We start from the raw sequence: 24,734 nt of genomic DNA, 5'->3' as shown, positions 1-24,734 counted from the left end.
TCTATTAGAAAGCAGTAGCAACTTTGATTTTTCAAATGGAACACTCTGTATATAATATTATTTTTGGAATCTCCAACAATTGCCCGACAACTTTTCTTGATATTTCCCTATACCTATCTGTTACCGTTTTCGAAATAAAAATTAATTTCAATTTTTTTCTTCGAAAATCATGACTTCTAAAAATGCCGATATCTTTTAGTTAAGAAGTACTATGATATCGAAATTTGGTTTGGAGTTAGGTGATACTTGGGACACTTCCCACACGTCAGCCTAATCTCCGTTACTTCAATACAGGGTGGTAAAAAAATACAGTTTTTTCGTTTGCTTGAAATAGTTGCTGAAATTTGATTATTTTAAATGGAACACCCTGTATATTATTGAAAATTCCGAAAGCTGCTGAAATTTGCTTTCTTTCTATGTATATCATACCTATACCTAACTAGTCAAGTTTCGGACTTATGAACATTTATTTGTGAAAATGTCCCTTCAGAATGGTATTTCCATTCGGTATTTGGTAAGCAGGCCATGATTACTATTTGACAGTAGCGTTGTGACATTCTCCTAATAATATCGACATTTTCGTCACTTCAGAAGTTGCAAATACCTTCAAAACGATGGAACAAAACTATTCAAACGAAGTTCTTATGAATTTGTTTATTATTTTTGGACAGTGTGTCAAAATTATCAGCAGAACATGTAGAAAGTTCAATGAAATGTATCGGAATCTACCGCCAATGAACCTCAAGAAATTTATACGAATTCAGAACAATTTCAATGCATTTGGATCAACTTTAAAAGCACCAAGAAACTTGCCTCGACCCGTAACTTTCGAAGACAACCAGATTAATGTCTTAGCACCTTCCAACCAGATTGAAAAAAAAAAGTTTTTTTGAAACCCAAAATAAAATTTATATTTCAAAAAATTACATATTATGCTCAATATAAAATTTTTATGTAGTAATACTATTTACAAAGAACAAATTCTAACTATACACAATATTATGTACATTAGCATTATTATTATTATTATTACATTATTTCTATTTTGACAATAAGAATATCTGCCAACTCAATAGGATTCAACAAAAAATGAAATTATAATGGATTTCCTTTTGGGTTACCAGTTTTGACTAAATTGGCCAGCTCAATTGCACTATATCCCAGCAACTGTTTCAAATCACACACAAACTTGTAGACGAATCTTTTTCCATGCACTTTTGAAATCATGTCTCCATCATAGTAATAACGCAAAGCCCTTGACAATTTCTCATAGTTCATCATGGGTTTGTTTTTGCGTACACCCCACAAGCGAGCAACTATTTCAGGATGGTTCAATCTGAATTCTCCATCTTTACCTGAAAAACAAAATGAAATAATTATTTGAGGGATGTAAACTCCAAAGTACTTATCGGTCTGGGAGGCAGGGACATTTGGAATAGTTATTCCAACAAAGTTAGTTCTTGTTGTTTCATAATGATAAAGTTAACAAAACTAAAGTTTACCACTCAAATGTTGAGTTTTTAAATGACAAATTATAAAATATGTAAATAATTATGATGTAAATACCTTATATCTACAAACCTGAAACTATGTTTAATGTTTATCAGTAACTTGAAATGGAAAATAATGAAAACCTACCACGTATGTGAATATTCTATCAAGAAGAGTAGAGCTTTATTCAACAATGTTATATAGAAATACATTATTGGTATACTTGAAGACTGGCTGTAAATCAAATTATCTAAAAGAACCATTCATTCAGGCCAGTCTCAACTCACCTACACTGTAGTTTATGGACTGACACCTATCAGAAAACAACTACTTCCCTGGCTAACACCACGAAGGGCGTTGGATTGTATCGATAATTGAAAATCGATTCCGACAGTTGTATCGCCAACAGCATGCGCACGTGTTTTGCCATGTAATGACTTCTTCGGGTGTGTCTTTACTGTAAAGACTTTACTGTGGCCCGAAGCCATTGTATATGGTAAATGTTTTTTGAATACGTTAGTTATGGATTTTCATCAAGTATCGGCCAATTCCATCATATAACAATAATATATTATGCCTATTTCAAAGAACTTGCTTGGTTGAAATATTCCGTTTAATTGTAAAAACATGAGAAACTTTTTGATAATTGTTTTGAATATTGAATTCCAATTTTTTCACTGATTTATCGAGAACATTATACAAGTTGAAGTTCAGAGAATGTTTGTTGCTAACAATTTTTAATAATAATAATAATTATTTATTTCCAGTAGGACAATAAAATTGTGTAGGAAGTGTCAATACAATACAAATTAAAAAAGAAAAGAAAAGAGGAAGACAGGCTCCTGCTCTAAAACTAAGATGACTATGCGTTATTCAAAGAACTCCTGCAAAGCATAAAAACATTTTTCTAATAAATATTTTTTAATGATTTTTTGAACAGAGAAAAACTATTCAAGGCCTTTAAATAATCTGAAAGGTGATTATATATCTTTGGACCTATGTATTCTGGTTCACATGATGTTACTTTCAATCTAGCTAATGGCAAATGAAAATGGTTCTTGGTTTTAGTATCATGTTGGTGAAGTTTTAGATTTATTGTAAATCTTGATTCATTTTTGAACACATACATACACAGTTCAAAAATATAAACTAAAGTTAAAACACCGTAATCATTAAAAAGTGCGTTGCATGATTATCTATTAGAAAAATTTGCTATGCACCTCAGAATTCGCTTTTGTGCTATAAAAACATTTCCTGCTGTGGTGGAGCCACCCCAGAAACAGATACAATAACTAAGTCTTGATTCTACTTGAGCATAATATATATTTAGCAGCTGACTCTTTGTTAAAACTGTTCGTAAATTGATGAAGAGAAACTTCAATGAATTAAGTTTTGATATTAATTGTTGACAGTGGCCTTTCCAATTGACGAACTCATCTAAAATGATTCCCAAGAATCTTACATTGTGATCAGTATTTGTTAGGGTCACATTGTTCACCATGAAATGTATGTTTTCCACTCTGTTTTGTCAGTTGTGAATACGAATAACATCTGTTTTGTCCGCATTGAAAAATAAATCGTTGTTATTGAAATAATTTGATATCCGCCTTACTATTCTGGCACAATTGTTTTGTAATTCTTTTATATCTGGTGCAGATATAACTAGCGAAAAGTCATCTGCATAATATAATGACCTTCGGTAACTACTGATTCACTGTTATTTACATAGAGTACAAATAATAAAGGATCCATTATTGAACCCTGTGGCACTCCCATACCTAGATTCAAATATTCGGAATTGACTCTATAGATTTTATTTTTTCTCTCAACTTGAACTGACACATATTGTTTTCTATTTTCCAGAAATGATGTCAGCCAACTGAGAGAAACCCCTCTTATACCATACATTTTTAATTTTGAAATAAGTTTTTTATGATTAACGATGTCAAATGATCTACTTAAATCACAAAGAATCACGGCTGGGCACTCTACTCCATTTACATACTCTAGGATTTTCTTTAATAATGAAAACATTGCTGTATTTATTGATTTTTCGGAACGAAATCCATGTTGCATTTGACTTAATATGGAATGTTTATTTAAAAATGAACAGAGGCGTGCAAGAAACTTTAGACAATCCACAGGGGACCGTAATAGGGCGATCATTTTCCATGGATGTTGGATCCTATTTTTTGAAAATGGGTATAATTTTTCCAGTTTTTAAATGATTTGGAAAAACACCTACTGTAAATGACATATTGATCAAATGCGTCAAAGGCGCAATAATTACAGGAAGAACTCTTTTTAATATGAACATAGGATCTGGACCTGATGATTTTTTATTTTGTAGTTTGTTATTTAATAGTATAAACAATTCATCACCTGTGTATGGAGTCAAATACATCGTGTGAGTGTTGAAATATACTAATTTTTCAAATTCACTGTTTATAGAGCGTATTTGATTCACTAACTTAGTAGGAGTGTTGATAAAAAAGTATTAAACAAGGAAGAGATAGCTGGTCCTCCAACCTAATATTTATGTCATTGTATGTTCTATGTTTATTTGTTAATTCAGATACCACATTCCATGAGGCACGGCTCTTATTAGGGACTTCATGTATCTTATCTTGGTAATATTTTTTCTTTTTTTTTTCTTTAATAAAGGCTTGATTTTTTCTGTTTGCCTCTTCATAGACTGGAAAAAAAGTTGAATATGTATTTTTTAAACTAAACAAATCTCTCAATGGTGTACCAGAATGTATGATTGAATCATCTACCCATCTCTTATTATTGTCCTTGTAATTAAATCTATTTTCAGGAAAATTTTGATTAAAATGGTTGAGTGAAATTTCATAAAAATAGTTGAAAGCTTCATTGAAATCTGTAATTCTGTAAACATTTTCCCACTGTTCATAAATTAAGGAGTTTTCAAAATTCATTGTGTTACTTTCATTAAGTTTCTCTTTATTTCACTTTTGACGTGACTGACTTTATCCTTATTCAAAGTATCCAGCTCTAAAAGTGCTATTCTATGATCTGAAATATTGTCTAAAACACAGCAAGTACCACTATTAGAAAAATTTATGAAAATCTGATCGATTATTGTTGATGTGGTATCCGTTACTTGGGTAAGCCATCCTATTAACGAAATTAAATTAAAACAAGATAAAACCATACACAATGAATTAAAGTTTTTGTTTGTATACATGTCAAAGTTAAAATCACCGCAGAGTATAAAATGGATTCTGGGTTTGTACAGACAGTCTAACATCTCAGAAATCTCATCTAAAAATAAATTAGCATCTCCACTAGGAGCTCTATAACAGTTTAAAACAATAATTTGTGCCATGTTTTGTTTTAAAGGAATCGGCACAAATTTCAAAGTGTTTTTCAACACACAACAACAAAATTTCGATATATCTATGGATTTCATTTCAAAACTGTGATGGGCCCATATGCTAACCACTCCACAGCGCATGATTGGTCTGCAGTAGAAACTAGTTAGTTTATAACCTTCAATATTTGAGCAGTTCAATTGATCATATTTTACTCCTATTTCCACTAAACATAAAAAATTTGTAGCGATGTGAATTTGGATATGTGATCGCTGTATAACAAATCAGCTTTATCACTATTTAATGTATTTATATTAAGTAATAGAATATGTGGTCGAAATATCACACTATTGTGGTGGTTTCCCTGCATTTGTCCCAGTGAGAAATCAACAGATCTGCATATCCGATGTTAAATTGATGAAAATCACTGTTTTACAAATTTGTTTTTATGTATCTCTAACAAAACATTGTATATGTATAAAGAAGGTACGACATAATACCAACCTCTATAAAGCGTTGATTAACAGACATTGCAAATATGGTGTCCAATTAGTATTAATGAAAACAAATTGAATATGGGTAAAAACTGGACTCATATCATTTAGTAGATCTGAGTTATAGAGAATCTTATAAAACTAAACAATAAATCAGTTCCTCTTAAAAACTAAATCTAATTCTTAGGGGTTTACAATCGATACTTCATTCAATTGGGGTAAACATATAAAAATGCCCAATTCTAAACTCTATTATATGTACCTATAACGATGAGATTGGAACCTTTGGTGTGAAAGTTGAATAACTTTTTTCGAGATCAATTGCCCTAACACCAAACTGATATTTTTGCACTCGACGCTCGTTTCGCCAACAAAGTTAGCATCCTCAGGAGAAGACAATTGATACCTAGTCTAGTCTGGTTAATCCTTATATACTAAAATTTGTTACCTGAGGTTGTATACCTTAAGTCCAATATGGAATTTCTCGGTAATTAACTACCTGCAAGTTCTTAGTAATTATTCTCTTCCTAACAGAAGATTAAAAAGCGGGAAAAACCGGGATGGGTCCCGCTTTTTAAAAAGTGGGACTAAACGGGATGGGTCCCGCTTTTTAATCTTCTGTTAGGAAGAGAATAATTACTAAGAACTTGCAGGTAGTTAATTACCGAGAAATTCCATATTGGACTTCAGGTATACAACCTCAGGTAACAAATTTTAGTATATAAGGATTAACCAGACTAGACTAGGTATAAATTTTCTTCTCCTGAGGATGCTAACTTTGTTGGCGAAACGCGCGTCGAGTGCAAAAATATCAGTTTGGTGTTGGGGCAGTTGATCTCGAAAAAAGTTATTTTATTATATGTATCCTTAGATAGTCTAAAAGCAAAGATCTCTGGCTTACAGAGACAGGCTTGTCTGGATATCAGTGGTGTCATCAGTACCACACCGTCAGCGGCTATGGAGATCCTTCCAAATCTACTACCACTCTACATTTTTCGTGCAATTGCACGAATCAATTTAATGCAACTCTCCTCGATAGGAAGACTTAACAGATTGTCTCTGGACTGGATTCCTGACCATACTGGTCTGGAAGGTAATAAAGCTGCTGACTCCCTTGCAAAGGAGGGTGCTACAAGCAGCTTCATCGGACCAGAACCTGTCATTGGCATCGCTATAGGCTTTGCCAAGCAAACATTGAACACCTGAATGGCAAGAAGATTTATGGATTTCTGGCAGAATCTTCCAGGATTGGATCACTCCAAGGCTTTTATTCACCCTTCGAAGCTTGATACCAAACAGTTGTTGAACTGCAGTAGGAATGAACTACGATGTCTAACAGACCTTCTTACAGGTGTCATTTGAATCATCTTATCATCTTATGCAGAGACTTGGACTGTCGGAAGACAGTGTGTGTCGCCTCTGTTTGGAAAATGATGAAACAGCAGAGCATATACTTTGTGCCTTTGTGCCGCTGGGGACCGAATCAGATTCTTAGAGTTCGGCAGAGCAGTACCCTTTTCATCTGACCTGAAAGAGCACTCACCATACAAACGAGTCGGCTTCGTTAATAAGCTGGGTCTATTTGTCCGAGTGTGAATTGGTGTGAGCCACAATAAATCCTTGCGGATTGCGGTGGAGGGTCGAATAGACCCACTCACTTCAGACATAACCTAACCTAGTCTAAAAGTATATTACTATGCCCAAGTCTAGTCAATAATTCAATAAGGTTGTAGTAATTTTCTGGGAATCAGCTGCAAATGCTAAGAAGATAATTAACTCTATGCTGAAAATAAATTGCAGAGTGTGAAAATATTTCGAACATATAGAAATACTAACAGTTCCTTCACTATATTTCTCACACCTAGTCACTTTTGCAAAAAACATCACATTATCTTCACAAAAAATTGTGATACATATACTGCTAAAATGAACATACATACGAGAAATCGAAAAAAATGTTTTGAACAGGAGTCTCAATATAGAGCAATAAAATCCTACCTGTGTCTTCACAAAGAAATCAGACATACAGAAGACACAAAAAAGTACTTGAAACATAAAATATAATGGATAAATGTGTCATTGATTTTACTATAATTTATTTATACAACTTATGTATTTGTACTTGTATTTAATAATAATAATGTTAATAATAATAATAATGGTGTTTATTGGGTGAAATAGAATATAACAACCAAGAGACAAAGTTCAAAACTGCAGTGTAGAACACTACAGGTTTGTTCTACCACACCAGCTACGGGAACTGGCAACAAAAATATAACAAATACAAAAAACAAAAAATAGAAAAAGACATACATTATAAACCTGATATCGATCAGTATTCGAGTAACAACAAAAAAGAAATATAGACATGGATAAATTATTGAGTAGTCAAGTTTGTTTACCTAGTAGCTCAATTTTCAATTTTGGCCAAAAAATACCTATTTTGAAATGGTTTAAATGAGAGGGAAGTTTATTGTAAACGTTGCATATCTGATATGTAAATGATCACTCAAAAAATTCATGAGTGTGTATCGAAGGAGTTAATAACCCTTTGTGCCGTACATTCAAGTTGTGTATGTCAGTCTGAAATATAATTTCATTACATAGATGAGTCGGAATTTTATTGAAGATAACCTTATGATAGAAACACGCTGAGTGTGGCGACCTTCGGTTTTCCATATTGAGCCAATAAGTTTCTGACAGCTTTGACGAGATTCTGTTCCTTCTACCATGAATGAGGTGAAGGCAGGAGTTTTGAAACGTATGAAGTTTTTTCTTATTCCTAATTGTGACGCTTGGTCCATAGAGTACATCTGCATACAAATAAATAAGCTTGCATTAGCTTAATGAACTGACTGGCCGTTGTCCGCGACTTAGCCCGCTTAGAATAGGCTTGGTTCATAGAGTACATCTGCATACAAATAAATAAGCTTGCATAAGCTTAATGAACTGACTGGCCGTTGTCCGCGACTTCGCCCGCTTAGAATTTTGTTTTGTCACATTAACTTTCGTGACAGACCATTTCAAACAAAAAGTTACATATATTTTCTCATTAACACAAAATTTCAGGTTTCCAACTTCGAAACTGATGAAATTCAATACAATCTTTAAACCCCTATTTTTCCCCTTGAGGGTGGAAATTCCTGATTCCATTTTTTGATGCTTATTTACTGTTTACAAACAACCTACCTATATATTTCAAGATTCTAGATTCAGTAGCTTCGGCTGTACATTAATATAAGAGTGTCAGTCAATCAATAGGATTCCTATTCGACATCTACATGATGGAGTCTAGGGGTGTATTATCAAATGCACTCTCTGTATCCAAGAAAACAGCTGAAAGAACTTCTGCGTTCTTGTAAACATATTCTGCTTTTTTCATGACTCAGCATAAAGCTCTTTCTGTCGATATACCTGATCTTGACTTATATTGGCCTTGATGGTACTGTGGTACTGGTACTGTGTCTCTAATATGCCTGTCAAGTAGTTTTTTATAAGGTGTCTTATGTAATTGGCATGAACTAATTGGTATCAAGAGCTTCAACAAGTCCTGTCCCATTTTCCCAGATTTCAGAATGAAGGCTCTAATCAGACTCCAGACTGAGCAAATGCAATCTAATCTCAGCGACAGATATGGTTGGAACGGGTTTATGGCTCTTTTGATTTCATCCAAATCTACCAAATTCTCGCCACCACCCAATCCTCTCTGCGTGACCTTGTGGGTGCCTCACCTTTTGTGATAGACTTGTGATTTGCTTACAGATTATTTATTGACAACCGAGATCCCTTCAATAATATTTCAGTCTGGCGTATATTTGGGTCTGAATCTCTCCTAGATTTCGTCAGGGCTTTGTTGTATTTTGACTTATGTTTTTTTTCTGGTGGTTTTGAATGGATATGATCAAGGTAGGAGACCCTCCGATTCCAAAGTTCATATGCTGATTATCTGAACAAATTTCGTCATCAGACACATTCCATTTCTCAAATTAGTTACTTATAAGTAATAGTGTGATAAATATATCACTTTCCAGCACAACGTGCTTATGAAGGTAGGTTTATTGCCACAGTATAAAATTAAATTGTTTGTCATAATAAACTGTAGTAAATGCTCACTACTTTCATTGGTATCAGTGTTCCCCCAGACCAGGTAGAATCAATTGGCATCAAAGCCAATTATGAGCTATTAGCTCGTCCATATTCCTGGTCGGTGGTGGTTCCCGACTATCGTAAGGAAGGTAAGCTGATTCAATGACAATTTTCTCAGGTTCATCCTAACCAGCCATCTTTAATGATCAATAGGTTGATAATAATAACCTGTATAAATAAAAAATCTTACCAATCCACTGAATGACGGCTTTGTATTCCCGTGTTGTGAGAAGTTCTAGTAAAAATTGCCATAACTGAATCTGCCCATTATTTCCAGTCTTGTTACCACTGGGAGTATTAGATCCTGGGTCAAAATATCTTACAGCCGTGGAGTAGTTCAAAATCTTCAAATCTTTCTTAGTTGTTATCTAGAAAATAAAAAGTGGTTTTAGTGGCAAACACTTTGAATTGTCAATACTTTTTTCTGTGACAACCAACAGCAATTGATAGTGTACAGCGTACTGCACTTTATGGAAAATTTCACCATGAAAAATGAGAAATAAAACTTTCTTTGTTTTTTACCACTTGTAAATGGTTACAATGGTTTAAAAATGTCCTTATAGGACGAAACTGCAGCTACGTTAGTTGCAAATACAAGTGGTATAGTATTTCCAATACCAATTGAAACAGCACAGAGAAGGAATTCCCGCCTCGACATAGGCATATTATTTCTCAGTGGTAGTTTTTTAGTTACTTATTCTTTCAATCATAGCAATTGATCACCACATGAAAAAGTTATCTCAACTGAATTTTTCCACCATGGTTAATTACGAAAAACTTCGAAATTTAAGGTAGTTGATTTCCGAGTCAAAAAGTCTAAAATACAATAAAAACACAAATATCATACCAAATTCTCGTCAAACATATATATATATATATATATATATATATATATATATATATATATATATATATATATATATATATATATATATAAATCTTTTGTTGACAAATTAATTTGCAGGTAGTGGTTTCACTAGGTAATTACCAAAAAATCAATTAGGATAATCATCATTTAACAAACAAAGTCCGCATCGGACCAAAAAACTTTAGGTATATAAAAAGCTAATCCTTGTCTTTAGATTCAGTATCAATTTGCTTCTCCTGAAGCTAACCTTGTTAGCGAAACGTGCGTCGAGTGCAAAAATATCAGTTTGGTGTTAGGGTAATTGATCTCTAGAAAAAGTTTTCAAAAATCGGTTTACAAAACCACTCACTACCTCACCTAACCCCACGAACACACGGCACTGATAAAGAAATATTGTGAAACGGACAAAAAATTAGTATTCAGCCAGTCCAGCTAGCCGAGCCTTTACTCCTCAACTACATTTGATAGCACGTTTACTAACTATCTGGTCGACTAGGGGCCACAGACAAAAAATGTTTATGACTGTACTCTTATTTTTATTGCCGTTCCAATTGGGAATGGATAGACTATAAAAAACATGATGATCTCCTACCACGTAGAAACGGCTAGATCCATCAATTTATTGGAAAATTTCACATTGGTAAACATGCTAACAACATTCAACTTGTACAGTAATTGAAGCTACACGATCAAAGATGTTAATTCACAATTTTACTTGATAATTCTATGATGAAGCATGTATTTGGTTAAATGACTATGTCAGTAAATAAAACTGTTGCACATTAATAAATACTAAGAAATAGTTTTGAAAGCACCCATTTAAAACCATTTGCTGATTGTTGTTGCAAACATTGTTTTTTTATTACCAAGTTTAGAAAAATTGCTAACCCACCTTGCTCGGTTTCGACGCTTTAGTTAATACTCTTTTTGGATGATCTTCTTTTGTTGTTGCTAAAAAGTTACATAAATATCAATCCCAATATAATGAATTTCCCAAATTCGACTTACCGACCACATTCATTTTCCTCAGGAGTTCTAAATGAGTCCAGAATACATCTCCTGGATCATTTGGAACAATTTTCTGAAAATCTTGAATTGTTAATTCATTCAGCTGTTTTCCATCCATAGACCAATCACTAAGTTTAATTTTGGTTAAATTAAATTGTCGAACCGCCCATTGTACCCAGTGCCTCACATGAAGAGTACTCCTAGAAACAAATACCACAGGTTATTTTTTTAGCTTATTCTACTATTGCTACCTCGAAAACGGTAGGTCCTACAAGATTGGTTAAATGAACCAAGAGTTGAGTTTTTGAAGGCACACAGATTGATATTCTCAGATCGAAGAAAACATGAACTATTTTTTGTGAAAAACTGAAAATGACATTTCGTTTTTTTTTTGCCCTAGCGCCTCCATTTTCAACAATATCAAAACAAGATAAAGGAACTTTTTGCTTCATTTCATATTTGTTTTCTTTTGGTTATACTCAATTTTCAATGCATTTTTTCATTATTGAAATCCATTAACATATTTTTTAAGGATATGGACCTTTTATATCCATATATAAATTTAAAAAGTCATTAGGATTAAAAATTCATTGATGTTTAATATGTCGAATAGTTCTCCAGCATACAGGGGAGATTTTGTGTACCATGTTTTGTTAAATTGATTTAGGTGTATGTTGTTTTTATATCTAGTATCGTGCTCGTGAAGATCGCTATTTTTTGTAAATAATAATAATAATAAGTCGGAAACTGAGGGGTTCATCATGGCTTGCCAAGATGGTGTCTTCAACACCTTAGTCTACCGCAGTTGCGTGATGGGTATAGAGGTTCCTGACACAAGGTGCAGGGCCTGCCGCGAGGCACCCGAGACCCTAATGCACTTGCTATCAGCTTGTCCAGCATATGCGGTCTGGGTCTATCTATATCCATCGACATAACGCGGCCCTAAGAGTGCTATATTACCATCTACGGCACTCTTACGGTATTGACGAGACACCGGTGTTCCCTACGCTCCGGGGGATATTGAATCCGTTGTGGGGAACGAGAAGTGCCGAATTTATTGGAACTATTCGTTCCCCACCCTCAGGCTCATACAAGCTAATAAGCCTGATGTAGTCCTTCTCGACCACCAGAGCAAAACGATATTTGTCGTGGAGTTTTCAGCTCCTGGCGAGACGAATATCGTGAGAAAAGAGGAGGAAAAACGGATAAAATATCGAGATTTTCTCTTCGAACTCCGCACACTCTATCCAGACCAATCTGTCGAAATGGTTGTTCTGATTATTGGAGTCCTTGGTGGAATGATGTCCTCTCTACTCTCGAATCTTGAAATCATACCGGCTTGCCGCACTAAGGCAGAAATCTTAGCCGCACAGATGCAGAAGGCTGTCATTCTTGGCTCACTGTGCTTGCTCAGGGCACATGATTCTCGGACCCAATGATCACTTACCCCACGGTGTGGGGAGTGGTTATTGGTTGATAATGCTGGCGCGCCCTCCCGAATGTAAGGGGGCTTCGGGGGATAGGGCCAGACCAGCGCACACTACGGTGAAAATAATAATAATAATAATGCAGGAATTGCACCATTTTTCCTTAGGGCAGCTGCTCGAGCAGCTGATGAACTCGGTATAGTTTTCGACTCTGAACGAGGTGACCACAACTCTGTCACCGAGTTGGAACCCGTTCAGCAAAAAGCTCAGATAAAAGCCGCAGAGATCACCAATGCAATGCCAATGCATGGGGTCTTCTTCAATAACATTGGAGACCTTGGCTTATCAAAGCGCCTGACGTTCGCTTTTCTCAGGTCGAGTGAGCTGGAGTCGGAAACTGGGGGGTTCATCATGCCTTGCCAGGATGGTGTCTTCAACACCTTAGTCTACCGCAATTGCGTGATGGGTATAGAGGTTCCTGACACAAGGTGCAGGGCCTGCCGCGAGGCGCCCGAGACCCTAATGCACTTAATATCAGCATGTCCAGCATATGCGGTTTCGAGATTTTCTCTTCAAACTCCGTAGACTCTATCCAGATCACTCTGTCAAGATGGTTGATCTGATTATTGGAGTCCTTAGTGGAATGATATCCTCTCTACTCTCGAATCTTAAAATCATACCGGCTTGCCGCACTAAGGCAGAAATCTTAGTCGCACAGATGCAGAAGGTTGTCATTCTTGGCTCACTGCGCTTGCTCAGGGCACATGATTCTCGGACACAATGATCACTTACCCCACGGTGTGGGGAGTGGTCATTGGTTGATAATGCTGGCGCGCCCTCCCGAATATATCGGGGCTTCGGCGGATAGGGCCTGACCAGCGCACACTTCGGTAAAAAAAATAATAATAATAATAATAATAAATGACCTTTATTTTACTTGGCGGAGTTTAGAATACATCGCTACTCTTCCACTTCACCAAGCATACATAGGTAAATAAATACAAATAAAATTAATTCTAAAATGTTAGATATAGATAGATAGATAGCTACATTTATTTCAACAGAGTATTTTATAATCATTCACAGGAGTAGCAGAATATTTCTGTCTGAGAAATATGTCAAAAGGAAAATTGTAAAAATATCAAATCTATGTGTACATATAAATCTAAAAATGAAGCATTCAAAATGAATAGCTTCAAGTTTCAAACACGATTACAAACAAATTAAAATGTGCGTCATATTGCGCATGATTACTGAAAGTAGAGATAATTTCTATAAATACATAGTGCAATTTTCAATAAAATTTGGTTCATAAATTTCCACAGGCCAGAAAATATTCATCAGTATTGTAGGGCTCTAGATTTCATAAGAATTTTCTTACAGATTTCAGAAATCTGTTAGCAACGACAATATCTTTCGTTTTTCGGAAGATTATTATAAAATTTCATTTCAGCATAGTTCATATACGTTCATATAGGGATTTTGCATGGATGGTATATGAGAAGTCTTTTCTTTGTCTTGTCTCGTAAATATGCGTTTTGCGATGTATGTCAAAATGGCCTGGATGATTGATGATAAATTTTATTGATTCATATATATAGATTGCTGACACAGCTGTTGAAAATAATCTGTTAAAAAATGAACTAAAACGGGAAAGATTTTAAAGAACTTTTTATTTGGTTACTTGATGTCAAGATCGTTGTTTATTCAGGCCAAATTTTTTGAATCTATATTTGAAAGATAATGAAAAAAGCTGTTTCATACTTTCTTTGATATTATTGTAGATACTAACAGCCTGATAAGAGACGAAACTGTTTGGATTTATGCCGTATATTCACTCCGATTTCTGAGACTTCTATATCATGTGTATCGCGTCTGTATATCAACTTCTTCAGAAAATATTGAGGTTGCTGTTTTATTCTGAGGTTATGAATGACGTTAGCCAGATGCAGTTCTCTTCTGTTAATCATTTTCAGCCACCCAATCTGATTTATAGAAGGAGATACATGATTTCTGAATTTCAAACCAAGAATAAATCTGGTATATGCATTCTGAACTCTCTGTATTCTTGATGATGTGATTTGATCGAGACAAGGGTCATAGACGATATCGCAGTAGTTGAATATGGATAAAATTAAACTATCGCATAAAATGATTTACATGTTTCGACTGAGACAATGTCTGATCGAATAAAATTTTTTTAACGAACCATAAGCTTTACGTATTAGTGAGTTGACATGTGATTGAAAGCGTAATTTGTCCCAAACATTTAACTTCATCGCTAAATTCAATATCGTGATTGTCGATCCTAATTTTGATACTATGTATGGCCCTCTGTCTGTACAAGATGAATTGTTAGGATTTATATTCAAACAATGATTTCTAAAAATATTCACGACGTTTTTCATATCTAATATGTGTGATTGAGCACTTATTTACTTTATGGTAATTCGAGATCACTTAAATGAAACGAATAAAAAAACTTTTGTCTAAATACCACTGGTAAATTTTATTTATACGACCAGTTTCGGGTTTGACCCCATTAACAAGTTTTATACTTGCAGCTTCTAGATGGAAAGTCGACTGGGGTGGATGGGGTACCTAACGAAGTTATTCGTAAGGTGATAGAATGGAAAGGCAATTGTATGATGGAAATTTTCAATGCCTGTCTGGTAAGAGGACTTTTCCCCGAGGCATGGAAGCGCACAAAGGTTGTTTGGATACCAAAGAAGGACGGAAATCCCAGGCATGGGAAGGATGTTGGACAGGCTTCTTATCGGTAGGATGCAAATCTGGTGCGAAAGAAAGTTAAAATTCTCACCAAGAGGGAGGATGGATACTGTTATGGCAGTAGAGAGTATGGTGAATAGAATGAGAGAAAATAAGAGATGAAGGAGACATATTGGTTGTGGCGTTGGACCTGTCGAACGCTTTTAATGCAAGAGCTTCATAGGAGAGAGAACACTCACCTGTGGTTCAGCCTCTGAAACGGTGAACAGAGGCTGTCTGCAAGGTTCAAGTCTAAGACCGACACTATGGCTGATAGTGATGAAAGCATGGTTTGAGCGAATCAATAGTATGACAGCCAGACAAGGCATTAGGGCCACTGGATTACAAGTGCAAGCCAACGGGGATGACCAGCATGTCATCGAGGGTAATTCTGTCGAAAGCATAGAGGACAGATGGAAGTTGGTATGGAATTAATGTAAGGCATGGGAGGAGGACATGTGACTGAGTTACAATGATAGGAAGGCGGAGTATATGTACATACCAACTAGGAAGGATGAATGACCCCCGGTCCTAGGTATGAATGGGAAAGTATGGAAACGATAGCGAGCGTTAAGTACCTCGGAATTGTGGTGGACTGTTCATAAACCCACCACAAGAAAGTAAGAAAAAAACTGAGTGTGCTAGCGGGAAAAATGAGAAAATGGACCGGGAGGAACATTGGCCTAAAGAGTAATATATGAAAGGGTAGCCAAACCTGCGGCTTTGTATGGAGTACAGGTGTGGGGGAACAGGGTGCATGATAGCAGGGTGAGGAGACAGTTGAGTGCAGCAATAGGGTGCATGTAGGGTGCATAGGGAGACAGTTGAGTGCAGCACAGAGGCCCTTCCTGTTGGAAGAGGATTACATCCAACGGCTGCGCTCAGTGTCATCACTGGAATGGCACCATTACAGATAGAAGGATGGGCCAGATATCAAGAATGGATAGTGAACGGAGCAAGAAAGATTGGGGACAGGGTGAAAGGAGTCAATAGGATATTCCCCTGGTTGCAAGGGGTGTTGCTGTAAGAGATGGAGGATGAAGGAGTGATTGAAGTATATGCAGATGCCGAAGTGAGGATGGATGATGAAATAATGGGGATAGGCAGGGCATATAAAAGGGGAGAGGAATGAAAGGATCACCAGACAAAGCAACGTAAATGAGGCAGAGTTGATTGCGATCGAGCGAGTGACCAGCATATGGAGCATGGATGAGAGCGTGAAATTAATTCAGTGACTCTGCTATGGCTGTGAAACAACTGAAAGTAGGAAGAGTGAGGACTAAAAGGGTAGCAAGGATTCAGCAGATGTTCAAGGAAAGGAGTGCTAGGGAGTACGTACCCAGATCACGTGGAATAGGGGACACGATGGCAACAACGTAGGAAATACGAAGGCTAATGAGGAAGCCACCAAGGGTATGAATAAAACAGAGGTCACATGGGAAGTAGGAAAAGCGTATAGTAAGTTAGATGAGAGAAAAGGGATAAAAGAGAATATCAGAAGAGGATGGCAGAGGGAATGGGAGAGAGGTACGACTGGGCAGCTGTTCTACAGATTTGGTAGAACAGTCGGGTATGAATCATTAGATCTGTCGCGGAAGGCTGTCCAACTGCTCACGGGACATGGGAACTTTCCGTGATATCTGGCAAGATTTAACCTGGGTCCGGAGGTTCCCTGCTCCTGTAACTATAGGAAGCCTGAAACGTCAGAGGACGTGATTGATAGATGTACGAACGGGGACAGGATTGGTTGGAGAGTGGAAGGAGAGGACGGAAAGGATGAATGGTTGAGAGACGTAAATGGGAAAAAAGATGAATGGATACGACTTGTGAATAATTGGGCGGACAATGTGGTGAGGGAAGAAAGGGAAGGATAGATAGTGAACTGCTCGCGTACATGCGTAGTGAGCTAGGAGGTGGGGTTATGATCTCCCCAGTCATGGCAGGAAACGAAACTGATCGCTTGTATATGTTGATGTACAACTGGGATACTTGGGTGGGTCAAATAGACCCAACCCAAATCATTCTTTGTTTTTTATATTTCTTATATATATGTTTGCCTATTTTGAAAGGGCTAGAATTGTTATTTTCAAGTTATATTTGATGTATTATGGTGTATGAATTGTTTGTAATTTTCTGGTAATAAAGGAACTGGGTCTTCTAGCCCGCTGATTCGTCTCCCCGTATTGCCGACGCTTTGGCGCCGGTGATACGGGGGGAGGGTAGTTCGGAGGAGTAGGGGTTCCCTTAGCAGTGGTGACGCTAGATAGAGGAAAGATGCCTGATGTAAGACCTACACTGTCAACTACGAACTATACATTACTTTTCCCAAGTAGAGAGGACTAGATCCTCCAGGAGAAGGAAATATTAAGAGCATATAGTTGTTGATCCATCAGGTGTTTTCAGTTGCAGACCCAGGACAGATATATTAACCTGCCTAGGAACCTTTGCGACTGTATTTCAAGCGGATATTGTGTGCGGAGAGATTGGTAAAATCCAACCTCACACACAAGTCACTCAAAATTTTCTCGGACAGTCAAGTGGCGTTGAAAGCTCTTGGCTTCTACTGAGCAACGTCTAACTCTCCTCAATAGGAAGACTTAATAAATTGTCTCTGGTCTGGATTCCTCGCCACACTGGCCTGGAAGGCAATGAGGCTCCCTTGCAAAGGAGGGTGCTGCAAGCAGCTTCATCGGACCAGAACCTATCACGATAATCCATATCGTGCGTTTTGGGCTACAAATATTCTATCAAAATCTCATACCACATCGCCATGACATTCTAATTGAAGAAATATGCGACTATGCCATTGCAAAATTTATACTTAAGAGGTTTTTTTCATCTACAAATAATTTCATTTGCTTAATCACGAAAAATTCTGCATTAAGTTTCTTGCAATATGCAGATCCCAATTCAGAGATTCATCTAACATGTTACCTATTACCATCTGAACTGAAAGACCACTCACCATACAAACTAATCGGCTTCGTTAAGAAGCTGGGTTTATTTATTTATAGACCCACTCACTTTGGACCTAACCTAACCTAACCTAACATGATACCTACATATATACAAAAATAATAAGATCTAAGGTGCCAGTTAGCTGAATATAAATAAATTCATTTTGATTTCTGTTGTGGTATTTCATTTTGCAGTTGAGTCCTGAATATTAGGTCATTTATAATAGCTACTGATTGTTCCTTCAGTTCATATGAATTATGGTCCGTATGAATTTACATCCATTATGCTCAAAATTTCAACAATTGGGAGATTTAGGTAAACTTATGGTTTTCAACTAAACTGGAGTAATGACTTGACAATTATTTTGAGTTGCATAAGAACATAGAATTTAGTGACAAAGTAAATAATTGAGGTTTCTGAATTAGTAATAATAGTTTAGCCAACATACCACTCCTTGGTATCTAATGGAATTTTTAACCTCTCTTGTTCCTTTTTGTAGTTATCATCGACTTGCCACTGAACTACTACATTTTTTTGCTTGCTGTTCTTGCTGTTTTCGGTGGCATGAGGTTGTTTGGGTACGTCAGAATCTGAGCTCTTCTTTGTATCTACATCTTCTTCATAAGACAAAAATGTTTACATTAGCTTATTTTCATCTATTTAAGTCAAACCCCCACACTCTATCGGTATATCCACACCATTTGAATATTGTAACATACAAAATGATGTTTACCTATATGAACATAATCTTCGGCAGGTTTCAAAACATCAATAATATTTATTCTCTTCAAATTAGTTTGAACTTGAACATTGACTTGAACTAAGCCTTCTCCTTGAACACATTGTTCAACCAAATTTTTATTATCTTCCAACTGAAACAAAATGATAACAGTTAAGCTCTGACACATACCGCCAAGCATTAGTGAATGTAGATTGCCTTAGGACGGCATTCAAGAAGGTAATATTCCTAATTTTCCTTAATAGGCATCTGAGGGTGATCAAAATAGCTGTTTGGAGTCGAAAATAATTTTGATTTTTTTTCATTCTTATCATCTTTGGAAACTATATTCATGGACAATCATCAATCGTAGTCAACATCAACATTCAAACAAAGCAATATTTGTTGGTGATAATTATAGTTACCAATAGTATAAATGTTATACCTGTGTGAAATCTTCACACTATTCTATTTTAGTATATTCATAATATTTTAACATTGTTAATGATATTTAATCGCTCCTTAATAAAATATCTTTTTTTTTAGTCCCAGTGTAATGTTTGGGTTTTCCTGGCTTGAAACATTTTTCATTTCCAAATCACCTCACAATAATTTGTTTCTTCACCAGTAAGTTTGGGTTTCTCATTCTTTATGATTTATGCAATTTATTTTCAGATGTAATATCTTGATATCATTTCAATTCAAAAAAGGTATTTTTTCACATTCCATCACTTGGTCCAAAACTTTGTTTTATTAATTTCTCCAATGATGTACTGATAATTCAATGTCAAGTAAACTACTGATAACATACTTGACATAAAATGTATACGTAGATGTAATAAGTAGGATGTAACATATTAGGTTGATTCAAAAGTTGTCCATTTTTGTGAGTCTACTTTAAACTATAATATCTCAGTGAATACTTATTAAATTCAATCGAAATAATGGGCATTTGAATTAGTGCACCTTTGCCAATGGAACACAAGCCGATTGATTCTGTCAGCAAAAATAGTGTGTGCTCGGGATTCGATGAAGTCGACGAAGGTCGTTTTTGCCTGGTCCTGATTGGCGAAGGTTCTACCGATGCTAACGTTATCGAAGGGTCGTTTTGGTTGCGCAAAAGCAAAGAACACACATCGAAATGTAAAAATTCCTCTCGATCATTCAAATCGTGGGGCACCCGCTTTTAGAGGTTTTGACCTTTCCAATACGTTTAAAACCATCAAAAACGGCATGTGACTGAAGTCGTTATTCCGCCATCCTGGATTATTGTAGGTCGATCACTTCATGGCTCACCTTCGGGGCTAAAATATCCGGAAAGAAATTTCACTAATCAAGGTCAAACGGTGCGTTCATTAAGACTATCATTGCGAAATGATTGGCCAGAAAACGCTCGACGATAGTAATAAACTGAAAAGATGCAAAAAAAAATAAATTTGGAAAAAAATTACTATGAAGTGCACACACTGCGGACACTTTCTGGGATTTGTCCCTTCTCATACCACAAAGATCTGACTAAGTGAGTTCGTCACATTGCTTGGATTCTTTCACAAGAGAGGAAACTCTGGATGGAGATGAAAAACCAATGTGTTCGAGGTGCAAGCAAAGGAGAAAATGTACAAAAGTCCTTATCAATCTATAAGTTTCCCCGTATTTTAGTAATTCATTTGAAAAGATTCTCTCCGACGGAAAGGTTCAGAGGCAAATTGAATGTTTCCATTGACTTTTCTTCAGATGGATTAGATATGAGCAGTTATGCAGCAGACAATGGGGCTCCTTGTCGTTATAATCTATATGCACTTTCAAATCACAGTGGGACTACTTACAACGGACATTACACAGCATATTGCAGACACCCATATAGTGGCACGTGGCATGAATACAACGATTCACACGTGTTCCCAATTTCGCCAAAATCACTTGTGAGCAATGAGGCATATGTCCTCTTTTATGAACAGGAGGGAACGGAGCAGCACCTTTGATGTTTTTTTTTTCTTCTTCTTTCCTTTTTTTATAATCTTAGTTCTTTCAATTGATTTGTATTTCATGATTGTTCCAAATATAAATAAATGCTTACTTTTTTCTCTTTCTTTTTCTTTATATACCTCAGTAACTATTCACTTTAGAGAAAAATTTAAAAAGGACACAGATTTTGAAATTAAATTTTACATTGAGTATAGCTCTTTGCAAAATGGAAAAAAAATTAATTGTTGTGAAAATAGCAAAAAAAATATATAACTTATACAGCTCTGATATTTATCATCACCAACAAGGCATGAAGCATATATTCTCCAGTATGCAGATGACACCTCCCTAATTGCGCATGATCAAACGCCAGACAAAGTTATTAACAACTTGGAACATCTTGCAACAATAACAAATAACTAGTTCAATAAATGGAGGCTCCAGCCAAACCCATCTAAGTCTCAGTTCATTATATTTAATCATCGGAATACCGCAACTTCTCCAACAATCAACGTTTTCCAACATATCTTGCATGCCAAATCGACAGTTGATTACCTAGGTGTTACGCTTGATTCCAGACTAAATTTCAACAGCCACGTCAATAACAAAAAAAGAAAGTGATTGCAAGAGCCGCACATTTCACAAGTTTAACAAACCCGGGAGCAGGTGCAAACATATCAACAGCAAGCCGAATATATAAACTAATCTATCGTCCACTTATTGAATACTCGCACCAACTGTTTCTCAATATCAAACAAAGGGCCTCGAAAACAATTAAAGTATCTGAAACAACGGCTATAAGGAAAATAACAAGATTAAGGCATCCCAATAACCTCAAACACAACCGTCTAAACCCTCTGCTATACCAACTCACTGGTATTATCCCTATCGAGGAAAGACTACCATCGCTTACTCAGAAGTTTGCTAGAAAAGATGACAATGTAGAAATCATTTGAAAGTATGCTGTGAGATGAAAACCTCCATGCAAATGTACGATATCGACACCCAACAGAAACACTGTTAGAAAAATTAACACAAGTTTATCAATGAAATTGTTTTGTTTGTTCATTTTTATATCCATATATTTTTTTTATATTGTAAAATAAGCTATGTTGTTTCAAAGCAATTCTGTTACACAAGCGGAAGGACTTCGGTCGATAGCCAGTTCAACAAAATTGTAATTTTGTTCAATAAATTACAATTATTATTATTATTATTATTAGCAAAAATAATAGTATTCAACCACTTTTTTTAATAGTTTACCTATAGGATTTTCCTCATCTTAGGAAAAGTTTGGATTGATTTTGGCAACAATGTACATTCTCTAGTCAACTGATGATTTCGATGAAAAACATTATCAGTGTTAGTTATGCTTTCAGGCCTAGATAAGTCTGTACATTTATCAAGGTGCAAAGTAAGTTGTTTATTTGCTGTAAACTCCCGTAAAACTTGTCATTAATGCAGAGATGAGAAATTGGTAATGGAAGTCCGTAACTTAGGGATACTTGAGCTAGCAATAGCAGGGATACATGACTCAAATAAATATTTTTGAAACATTTTGTTTTCACAGATGCCTCAAAATTATAAACATGTAAATGGTGTAAATCTCAGAAAAGTGCTTTCAGCTAATGTAATTAGATTAGATAAGATATCACTTCATTTCCTACAGGCATTCACCCAATTACAGGAAATGTACAAATCTGTTGATACAAAATATAGGCAAAACAGGATAATTACATAAAAAAATTAGCTACAGCTAAAAGAAATAGAATAGAAATAGAAGATATCACACGAAGAAAAAAAGTGAAAGTAATGAAAAATGCATTTGAAAAAGATTTAGAAAATTCACCCGCCCAACTGTATGAGTTCCAACAGGGTTTGAAATTTCACGAAATATGCTACTTTATGAAATTTGAAGGTTAAGAAACATTTCCAACATCAATAAATTGATGGATGTAGCTGTTACTACATGGTAGGAGATCATTATGAAAAATGAAACTTCCTATGTTTTTATACCACTTGTAATTATATTGCACACAACAAATATTCAGTGAAACCGAGGAACTAGAATTCCGCCTTTGAAAAGTTAAGATATTATTGTATAATTTTTTTGCTACTTTTTTTGATAGGCTGCCTATAGGATGTCTATAAAGTTCTCCATTACAATTTTCATATTGTGGGAGGTAAAAATACCCAAAGAAGGTCGATGAAAATTATATAAGTATTGAAAAGATAGTAAATTTCTTCTTCCTTACTCTTATTTGAAATATACCTTCTACAATAAAAAAATAGTTAACAATTTGTGTATTTGCGAGAATAAATATGTAGGTACATTTTTGTATGTGCAGATTTTGATGTCATAAATCCTCAGTGTTCAGTTATGAATGTGATCAGCAGACATAAATACATAAATAAAAAGGTCTAGCTTCATAACCAAATAATTATCTATTAAAAAATGTTTACAACATTTTTAAATGAACTTACAATCTGCACTCCTTGAAGGGCAAATATATATCCTGGTAAGCCCACCCCCAAACGATTTTCTATCAACTTTCGTAATTTAGTGAGGGGTTCGCGTATATCCATATGCTGCATAATGTATTGCGACTGGGGATTAGGAACCATACTCATAAAATCAGAGTCTAATTCATTCATCAGATTTTCTTCAAACTCAGACACGGCATCAAGCATTCCTACAAGCAAAGAAATTAGAAAATATTTCAGAATTATTCATTTTGTGATTCCGTATGGGTTTGTTAACCTTTGTATAAAGATGAACAACACTGTTATTGATCAGTAAAAGCCATTAGTTTCACCTTTTCATCAGTACGACGGCTGAAAAACTGCCTAAACTCTAAAACAGCTTGAAAGAAGCTTAAAAGGTGTTACTCAATAACTTACCAAACTGAACAGGATCCTCAAGTGTGACAATATCCTGATTACCACTGTTAGAAGTATCATTACTATCCTCTTCGCTTATGTTACCTTGCGAATCTAACTTCACTGTTGGCATTGATGTTTCTAATTTATATTCTATCATATTACCATCTTCATCTAGAATGTATCTAAAACAACTTTTTTAATTAGTACCATTTTCAGTTTTCTCTTACTTTCTCACTTTTTGTATGGTTCTGATTGCGATGTGATAACCTGCTGCCCAAATTCATTCACATTCAATATAAATGTAGGTGATTTTTTATCCATTTCCAGAAATTGTAACAAGATTAATGAACAAGTAAGGCAAAATAAAATTATATTTTGTTAGCAAAATTTCCATATACATGACAAGTTGGACTGGCTGTCAATGTCAATTCAACTACAGAATAGAAACAACCAGAATCACAGATTAAATATCAGAATTGGAACTCCATGCGGCGTTTATGATCTTTATTCCGTGTTTTCAAGGACCTTGATGATGACATCTCGGTGTAGATCTGAGGGTCGGCTTTGCCCAATAGGTATATAAAAGATCACTTCCGTCTTTAGTTTTAATATCATCCCAGATATTCTGAAAGAACTTCTGGGGCTATATGTATTCCGAAAATATTTTTATTT

The 24,734-nt window shown here is 35.5% G+C and overlaps 1 protein-coding gene across 2 annotated transcripts; it reads right to left on the bottom strand.

Moving 5' to 3' along the window:
- Positions 1 to 936: 936 nt before the first annotated feature.
- Ets97D (DNA-binding protein Ets97D) lies at positions 937 to 24,494 on the bottom strand. Of its 2 annotated transcripts, XM_074170716.1 has the most exons (9): positions 24,298 to 24,494; positions 24,081 to 24,244; positions 23,664 to 23,872; positions 19,230 to 19,368; positions 18,945 to 19,113; positions 11,343 to 11,542; positions 11,227 to 11,285; positions 9,657 to 9,834; positions 937 to 1,355 (listed from the first exon to the last, which is right to left on the bottom strand). In XM_074170716.1, the coding sequence occupies exons 1-9, from the start codon at positions 24,381 to 24,383 to the stop codon at positions 1,096 to 1,098; spliced, it is 1,464 nt and encodes a 487-aa protein (XP_074026817.1). In that variant the 5' UTR covers positions 24,384 to 24,494; the 3' UTR covers positions 937 to 1,095. The 2 variants fall into 2 exon arrangements, with proteins under 2 accessions (XP_074026817.1, XP_074026819.1); XM_074170718.1 differs by lacking the exons at positions 24,081 to 24,244; positions 24,298 to 24,494 and adding an exon at positions 23,941 to 24,066.
- Positions 24,495 to 24,734: the final 240 nt, after the last annotated feature.

The sequence above is a fragment of the Leptinotarsa decemlineata genome, unplaced genomic scaffold (assembly GCF_025532065.1).
Source record: "Leptinotarsa decemlineata unplaced genomic scaffold, Ldec_3_MD MMD2_P_RNA_scaffold_9, whole genome shotgun sequence".
Classification (NCBI taxonomy): Eukaryota; Metazoa; Arthropoda; class Insecta; order Coleoptera; family Chrysomelidae; genus Leptinotarsa; species Leptinotarsa decemlineata.
The sequence above is the reverse complement of the archived record's forward strand: the minus strand, read 5'-3'. Positions and strand labels throughout refer to the sequence as shown.